At 52.9% G+C, this 9,139-nt stretch overlaps 1 protein-coding gene across 1 annotated transcript in view; it reads right to left on the bottom strand.

Annotated features, from left to right (window-relative positions):
- Positions 1-776: 776 nt before the first annotated feature.
- UIMC1 (ubiquitin interaction motif containing 1) overlaps positions 777-9,139 on the bottom strand; it is a 35,010-nt gene continuing 26,647 nt past the window's right edge. Inside the window, exons 9-12 of the mRNA XM_010001987.1 lie at positions 4,937-5,015; positions 3,298-3,418; positions 1,446-1,509; positions 777-1,018 (exon numbers count right to left, since the gene is read on the bottom strand). Coding sequence (XP_010000289.1) covers positions 777-1,018; positions 1,446-1,509; positions 3,298-3,418; positions 4,937-5,015 — 506 coding nt within the window. The remainder of the gene's footprint in view (positions 1,019-1,445; positions 1,510-3,297; positions 3,419-4,936; positions 5,016-9,139) is intronic.

The following is a 9,139-nucleotide window of genomic DNA, read 5'->3' as shown; positions in this document are numbered from 1 at the left end:
CGGCTGCATCGCCCTCCTTTCCCTTTAGCGCTTTTACGTTTAAATCCTAATTTTAGTTAGCTCCGAGTCAGCACGTCCTGTTAATTAAGCAGCACACTGATGAGCTCCCCACGTTTCCGGTGAGGGTTCCCTCGGCAGGACGAGTGGACCCCCCAGGGGCTCCATCCCGCCCTTGAAGCCGCCGAGGGAGCCGGCAGAGCCCTCCCTGCCACGGGCACCGGGCTGACAGCCGAGCTGCCTGGCAGACAGGAGGACACCAAGGACATGGGGACACTGCAGCCGTGGCTCCACTGGTCTCTGTCAGCTGGCACCAAGGTGCCCTCCACAGCTCCCAGATGGGAAAGGCATGGACATGCCGCTGCACAGAGCACCAGCACCGCAGACCCCTGCCCGGGGCGGGTCCCAAGCTCACACCACCCTCCAGAGCCCAAGGACAGGCCTCGAGAAGTATGATTTTGGACACACCGTCTGCTGTTCCTCCTCCCTCCAGTGCCTCCCCTTCCCCAGAGAAAGACAGCACAACTCCTCCGTGTTGCTGTAGTTTCATAAAAACATACATAAATATATTTCCATTTCTTTAACAGAGAGCAAAGCTGCACAGGCACCTATAAAACACACAGTCACTTCTCCACCCAGCGCTCCCTGCACGGGTCGTATAAAACATAGAAAAGGGGCTGGGAACACAAGGCTGCAGGTGAAGCAGGAGTTGGGTGCCACACAGACCCTTGTCAGGGTGTGGAGAGCTGGAGGGGGGGCTGCCCACCACACCACCAGCCTCAGAACTTGCGCTTTCTCCGGTGGCAGCCTTTGGTCTCCTGCTGGCTGCCCAAGCGCAGGGCCGCGTGCAGCTCCGAGTCCACCAGGCAGGCTGTGGCTTCCAAGGAGGGTGTTGCAGGGGAGATGTCACAAGGAAGGTGCTGAAGGGAGCTAGGGCTGTCTGCCCCTGCAGCTCCAGCTGAGAGGGCAGGAGGGGACTGTTCCTCTCCTAGTCCAGAGAGGGGGGTCCCCGCATCACAACCTGCAAGAAGAGCAGACATCAGTCCTGCCTGGCCACCCTCTGCCATGAGCAATGGGCAATGAGGGGAGGAGGGTACTGCTGAGTGCATTTCTCCCCACTCATCTGCTCCTGTCCTTGGACCCAAGGTGGTGTTAGCATGCAGGTGGGGAAGGCAGTACCCTGCCACCCCCCTAAAAGCTAGACATCTCTTGATGCAATGGCTAAGAGTACACTCCTACCCCTGAAAGGGCTCTGGGTGCTGGCAAGGCCCAGCAGGCATAGGCAGAGACATGCAGACAGCAAGGGATGACAACAGCCAGCCAAGCTCACAGTGTCCCACTCTGCCTAGGAAGAGCAGATCTCTTCCAGGGAAACCTGCAGGACCACCAGGGAAATGCTGGGAAAGTGCAGCCCTGACCCAGCCAGAGACAAAAGAACTGTTTCCCACCTGCAGACCTGCTCTCCGAGAGCTCCAACATCCTGAGGAGTCCCCTCTCTTGCCTTCCAACATCCTGCCTTCCAGTGCCCTGCCGAGGGGAAGAGAACCACCATCAGAGCAGTGCCACGAGGGAACCCCATCACCAGGGTGGTCCTATGGCCACACATTCCCCAGCCCATGTGGTCAGGCTGCACACAAGTGGCAGAGCTGCATTTCCAGGGCCTCCAACTGAGCATGGCTGGCCACCAACAAGAAGGACACTACCCCATGCCCAGCCTGACCAGTGTGTGAGCAGAGGCAGCAGAGAGCAGCTCTGGCTTGGTAAGAAGGGAGGCCAAAGCACAGGGCCCAGCCAGTGAGCACGGGGCTGCAACAGAGAAACCTGGGCACTGGAGGCTCTGCCAGGGCTCAGGCACATCCCCAGCACTGTGCCTCTGAGGGCAGACCCCATCCTGCTTTGTGCCCTACAGAAGCTTGGTGCTGGAGGGAAGTGCCCTGTCCTGCAGGGCACTGCCAGACAAATAACGTGCTGCCTCTCAGCCTCTGGAAAGAAGCAGCCACGCTGGTCACACAGGCTAAGGGAAGACCACTTGGCCTTGCTGCTTTGAGCCTTGCTGGTCCAACAAAGTCCCCTCTCCTGGCTGCTCGCTGCCCCCAGGACTCCTCTAGAAGGTGCTGACATCCTCACTGTGGGGTCAGAACTGCAAAACACCCCAGAATGGGCAGTAGCAGGAACACACAGCCCAACAGTGCCATAGGAAGCTTTTCAACAGCCCAGCCCGTGCCCAAGCATGACCTGTTCCCCCCAGCAAGCTGCCACCACAGCACAAGGCAGGGCCAGAGGTAACAAAAGAGCCTTGCCAAGCCATCCCAAAGGGCTGCCTGGCTCCAGCACCTTTCTCTCGTGCCCTGTGCCCGTGCCTGCACCCAAGATGCCACATGCCAGCCAGCTGTGGGGCACAAGGACAGAGTCGAACAGCCCCCACGGAGATGGTGACACACAGGAGCAGCCATGCCCTGCAGTATGTGGTACTCTGAACCACAAAGCACTTGGCTGTATCCCAGCCAAAATCATCAACCAGAAATCTCATCATTTGCATCTGAATCCCCAAAGGGCTGAGGCCTGTGATGGATTTAAGGGATTATACAAAACTAAGACATCATGTTGCATCTTCACGCTGAGAATCACATTTCTGAGCGCAGGCAAAGCTGCAGCACTTGGGCTTTGCCTGCAGGAACCAGTGGGAAGGCCAGGAAGGACCCTCTGTGTGCTGCCCTGGGACCACCATGAGCAGGAAAAAATACACTGGGGGCCAACACCTGCCAAGTGATGGTGAGCCAGCTGCTACCCATGCTCCTTCCTCCCACCTCCCCTAGCAAGGCACGTCCCCCACACCCAGCACACCTCCAGCACACTCACTCCCTCACTGGGGTGCTGCAGCTTGCTCCCAGCACTGAGCAGTGCTCGCTGCTTCAGCTCTGAAGCCTTCCCCATGGGAAAGGGCTTGTGGATGGAGTCAGATATGCTTGTCACCCTGACACTGCCCCCCATCTACATTCAGCTGAGGAAGCCTGCAGGACCAAGGCATGCTGTCTGGCAGCAAGACAGCCCTGGCTGCCTGCCTGCTGGAGAGGTTCCTAGCAGCTCTGCTGGATTAGCTCACCCCTGGGACTGGTCCATGCTCTCACAGAGTGTCACAGGAGGGAGGGCAATGAGCTCTCTGGCCTCAGCAGCCCACTGGGACAGGCAATGCTACACCAGGTCAGCTCATCCCATCAAGCAGGGAAACTGCTCCTGCTGCCAACCCAGCCCCAAACCCAGCATAAAGCAAAGGAGACTGTCTGCAGGGTTGCCCCTCACCTTGGTGCTTCGCAGCCTCCTGGTTCCCTGAGCTTGCCTAGCAGCCTGAAGGCAGCTGTCCACGTGCCTCTGATACTGCAGCAGTGGCACCAGTGACTTACAGAGGTAGCACTTCTCAAACCTGCCAGGCAGCAAAGGACAGAGCACTGCATTAGGATTTGCCCCGCACTGGGCTCCCGGCCACCAGCAGTGACTTTTCTCCTCCAGGTCACACCATGGAGAAGACATATCACCCAACTGGGTCTCGCTCAGTGGGGCCAGGGTGGCACCAATGGCAAAGACTGAGTGATTATCAGTTTTCCCTGCCTGCTCCTCTTATCCTGCTGCTGCAGCAGCGGGATGGTAATCAAATCTGCTCATCTAACTATCTCAAACACCACTGATTTCTCCCCAGACATAAAGCACCCTGTCAAAATCCACAGAAATGAAGTGTGAGGCCTTTGCAAAGGGGAGTTAAATTCTGCCTGAAAAGCAAACCAAGTGTGTTAAATCAGAAAGACATTTTACCAGGGCTGGATGAACTTGTCTGACTAGTAAATCAAGTCTTTCTCTGCACTGTCTCCATTTTACATCATGCCATGTTGGGCGAGGAAAGCAGAGCACAGGCTCCTGCTGGGGGGAGTGTTCCTCAAACCCCTTCATTTGTGTAGAAGATGCCCAGACTCATGCAGGACGACTGAGTGTGCCTGGGAAGAACATTATCCTGGGTGAAAGGAGATGAAGGTCAGGCATGGATTTACACAGCTACACTCACTTCCACTCCAGCTCTCGGCGGGGACTGAACCCTGCAGAAGAGGGCACCAGTTCTTCAAGCATCCACACAGAGAGCTATTCAGGAATGGACCATCTCCAAGGAGAGACGAGCCTGCAGGGACCAGCCCCAGCAGCATTGTGTTCAGTTTGATAAGCAATACTCCCCTAGTAAAACTCACCCCAGGCTTTCAAATGTGTATGGAGAGCCCCCATCGAGCAAAACTCTGCAGTACTTTTCCCGTATTTTCTTTCCAGTCAGTGCTGATTACCCAGATAATGTGTCTAAACAGAAGCTGTCCTCTCTATAATTAGCCTAATTCCATTAGTGATGTTGCCATCCACTGTTTGTAACAGCAAAATTGCTTCCATAGCAGGGATTTTACTGTCAGATCCTCTCTTATGATGCTTTGTGTGGGTGGCAGGAGGAGGGGCTGCATGGAAGAGATTAAACAAAGCCACTGCTATTCTGAAAGTCTAATTTAATTAAGAATATCACTACAGGTGCATTGTTGACAGCCTCCCTGTCCAAGCCTCTTCTCTACCCAGGGTTACCAAGCTCAAATCTCCCATTAGTAACTGGCTGAGTTAGCACCATTCTAGCTACAGCTCCCTTTCCAGCGGCCAGAGATCAGGCAACCCTGACCCACCATGGATTGGGCTAAAAGGAAATTAGTGCAAAAATAAACAATCTGAGAACAGCAAATTCCTCTTGCTACAGTATAAACATAGCCAGCACTGCGACAAAAGGCACTGAGAGAAGGTAATTTCTTCAGGAAACATTGCTATCAAGCCAGCAGTCAGCATTTATACAGGAATAAAGACATCCACAGGCAAGCTAGAACTGAAGCACAGAAGCAATCTCGGAGGAGCAAGCATACCTACTTACTTGTCAGTGTCTAAGGTCGTTGGGCCACTTTCACCACTGGCAGATTTACTTCTTGCCTCTCTCTGACGCCGGGTGAGCACTGGAGGAAAAACAAAGGGTTACCTGCCATCCACCCCAAAAGCATCCCCACATCATGTCCAAATGCAACACGTTTCAATCTCTTCCACTTGAGGCTGCAGCAGAAGTGATGGTAGAGGAAAAGAAATACTGGACTGGGACAGGCAGGGTCTTCCTTCCTGTAGAAGAGGTAGCTGGCCAATTCTCCTTTTTTCTGGGAGGATACCAGAGAAGTTACCTTTCCTGGAGACAGAAGCCAGCTAGCCATTTCACACTGTAACTTGTCTTCCACCACAAACAGCTGGATCAACAGTATGCAGTTTACAGTAATTTTAAAGCTGACGCGCAGCAGCGCAACAGCCTGGGAGAAGAGTTCCACAGCTGCTCAAGCAGCACAGCTCCACTCTCTGCCAAACCAAGCACCTGTGCCTACCCCAGGGGAGGGAGCATGGCAACTGTGAGCTTGGGGGGGGAAGCAGAACCCAGGCAGGGGGCACACAGAGGCACTGACCCTTCTGCAGATGATGCAGGAAGAGCAAGCCTTGCTGGGGAGGGACACAGCTCACACTGGAAAGGGAAGGTTACAACCATCAGCCTACACTCACCGCTGAACCAGGTTGACCTGTGCTGCTGTCCACTTACAGCTCTGTGGGGCCTCTGGATGAAGACCTCTACCAGAGCTAAGCATCAGTGATGCTGCCTTCCAGCAGCAGCAGGGAACAGCCAGTCCTGACACACATCAGTAGCTGGAGAGATCCCAGCTAACCAGCACTCTGATGACAGGTCTAACAATCTCTGCTCCTTCAGAAAGCCCAAGCAGCCTTTCCAAAACCTGCTCTCCAAGCATCTGCAAGAAGCACACTGGAGCATTGTCTCTTTCAGTCAAATGCCTCTCAGTGTATTCCTGTTGACATGCCACCAGCTAAGATCCTCAGGGAACATACTAGATAGCTTAGCTTGCTTCACCAGGGACATTCAAGACTCCAGCTACAAAGCAGATGTCACAGTAAGCACTCTTGGGCAAGCTGCCTAAGGGGACAACACAGGCAGCTGTTTTCCAGCCCAGTAACATTGCTTCTCATGGTCTCACTAGGAGAAAGGTCCAAATCCAAGGTATAGGCACAACAAACCTGTTACTGTCAGCCCATAAAGAAAGGGAAGCACAAAATTTTGTGCAGAACAAAGCAAATCCTTCAGCGTTTGAGCAAAACCCCATTTTTACAGCATTAGGCAAAGCCAATATCTACCCATACTGCTGACACAACACAGCTTTTCCCTTAGCAGCAACGACTGATGTGCAGCCACAACCAGCAAATGCACTGCGAGATGCTCAGGAGCTGTTGGGAGACATCCACACTGAAGAAACAAGCTCCAGAGTTTCCTCAGACCTGGGTATTGCCTCACAGGCGATGATTGATACCAACAGCTCAGTCTCACCAGCACTGAAGGGAATGTCTCTCTGTAACTTAACCTGGCCCACATTTGAAGTGGCAGCCTGACCAGGAGGACTGGCAACCACAGCCACCCTCCAGGCCATCCAGCCTCTCAGCATCCCAACTAACACGTGTGTTTTGACAGCATGGTGAAAGCTGCTCTCCAAATCAGCGTGTGCTCATTAATATTCCTTTAACACCGTCTTGGGAGCCTCATGCATCAGCTCAGGTGTTAATCAGTTCTATTTTCTTCCAAAAGCAGTGAACACATCTGGCATAATGGGCCCATTAGAGATGTCTGGGACCAGCTCTGCAGCTGCCCAGGGGAAGACCTCCAGTTGTGCTGCTGGAAGCAGAGGCACAGGAGAGAGAACAGGGCCAGCTGGCAAGGCATGACCTTTGCCAAAACACACTGGCTGCCCACGGGAAGGGGGTTCAGAACATGGAAAAACACTTGCCATGGGGAAAATCCCCACCACAACAGTGCTGACCTGCTGTGTGACAGGAGCCTTATAACTCTCACAGATGTGATGATCTCCACTGGGTCAGACACACTCTGTAGCCCAAGAACCACCTTTTCCCTGGCTCAGCATTTCTTCTGCTTGACAAGTCATCCTTGGCCTGCCTGGCTCCAGCTCACACCCTGGGGAAGAGAAGCAAACCCTGCCCTGCACACTCCCACTATCACCTCCTGGGGCTGCCAGGTCAGGTCAGGGCAGAGCTGCAAGGCCACAGTCACTGAGCTCCACCAGTGGTTTGAATCATCACCTTCCTCCTCATCCCCACCACCGCCTCACTTTTTGTGCTAGATCCTAGCAGTAGCAGGCTCTAGTCACCAGCAACTCATCCTTTCTCAGAAGTGATGAAGCATTCCTCTTCACCTGTTCCATTACTCTTCCTGCAGTGCCAGTGCCACCTCTGTTGATGTCAGAAGCTTTCTAACAGCACCAGTGCTGCTGCTAAGAGCTGCATCAGGTTGCATTTGAGGCTTTGGGAAGAAGGAATATCTTCATTTTTCCTGGCCTCACTTGGGAATTGAGAGGTTGGGAGCACATAGAGGGCAAGAGGAACAGAGTATGTCCCAAAGCTTGAGACTATCTGCTGTACTCAGTAGTGGCCACGATTTGCCTCCAGACTGAGACCAGCAGATTCCTGCACTGACAGCAGCAGGGATGGACACAGTGACTCCAGCTGAGAGCCTCTCTCACACACACACCAACCCTTCAGCCAAGCGTGGGATGGAAGAGGGAGCTGGCACAGCACTTCCATGGATCCACTTACGCACTTGGAATTAACACGTCATTGAGCTGGAAAGCCAGGACCTGACCCCTCCCCATCCTGGTACAGTACTGACCAACAGGAGGCTTTTCTTTTTTATTTACTCAGATCACAGGAAAATGGAAATTCATTATTAGATTTTCATACTGCCCAGGTATGCGGTGGTCTGGGCGTCCAGCCAGAGCAACTGTGTACATACATAAGGAGAAGAAACTAACTCATCTTGCCCAGATAATTCACTTGAAAGCCTGTCCTTAAATATCAGCTGGACTGAGCTGGCCTCCTGATACACAACAATGGAATACCTTGGTGCATGATTAAGAGAGGGGAGAAGTGAGCAAGAACCCCTCCTTTTGTAATTTTAAGAGAAAAAATCCTAACAGCTAGAGTCTGCAGGACTGCATAATCTGTAATTCTGAAGACATCAGGACTAAATCCAATTAATAAATCCAAAGACAGACCAGGAACCCCTGACCCAGTGGACCAAAGGACAACTGGAGCAGTCTTTTCTTAACAGATGAGGGCATGGCTTGGAGGGCACACGAGGCTGTTGCTGTGCAGCCAGCAGCCAGCCAAGAGCACACAGTGCTGCAGTGGTAGAGAACAGCTTCTGGACCCACATAGGAGCTGGCATTTGCTTCAGAAGACAAGTCTGCCACCTCTTTTTTCTCTTCATGTATTAGCTTTACCTATGGATTTTGTGCTAGTGATGAATGCCAAGATAAGAGCCCTGGAAACAGAGTCCTTTTGTACCTACACAGCTGTGCCAGGCTACTGTCTGGCTTCTGCTCAGAGCTGAACATCATCCCTGCCTACTCAACCCCAACCCCACCAGCTCAGACCTCTCCCGATGACAGCAGCCTTTGCTCAGCTGCTGGGAAGCAGAATGAGCTGCCCCACTAGCCGGAGCCCCAGCAGGATTCTGCCCCATGTTACGTGCTGCTCCCAGTCAAGGAAGCCCCATGGTCCTGCAAAGTGTCTTGGTGCAAACAACACAGACATCACAGAGTGTTATGGCTAATAAAGCCTAGTCTCTGCAGGGAAAATACTAGAATAACTAGCAACAGAAAACCCAAATCACTGTGATTTTGTCCCCAAACCATTGCTCTGCTGTAGACCTAAATCCCCTTTATTCCAGGTTAGTTTTCTTACGGGGGATTGTTCTGAACAAGCCAGAACAGCAGAATAACAATTCTAAAATGACTACCCTTACAAACATCCCCAAGGAGAGCAGTCTGGAAGCAGAGAGGAGAGGCCAGCCTTGAACTCTGTCCTGTTGAAAGCCAACACCAAAGGAAAGAACAAATTCCTTCACACTGCTAAAGAATTCAAAGCCTTTTCCTGATCACAGTCAGCATTCCCCAGGATCAATGGACACACTCAAAGTCCAGCCACACCAGGGACCTGATTACCACAGGGCTAAAGACATTCCTGC

The sequence above is a fragment of the Chaetura pelagica genome, unplaced genomic scaffold, assembly GCF_000747805.2.
Source record: "Chaetura pelagica isolate M959 unplaced genomic scaffold, ChaPel_1.0 scaffold356, whole genome shotgun sequence".
In the NCBI taxonomy this organism is placed as follows: Eukaryota; Metazoa; Chordata; class Aves; order Apodiformes; family Apodidae; genus Chaetura; species Chaetura pelagica.
The sequence above is the reverse complement of the archived record's forward strand: the minus strand, read 5'-3'. Positions and strand labels throughout refer to the sequence as shown.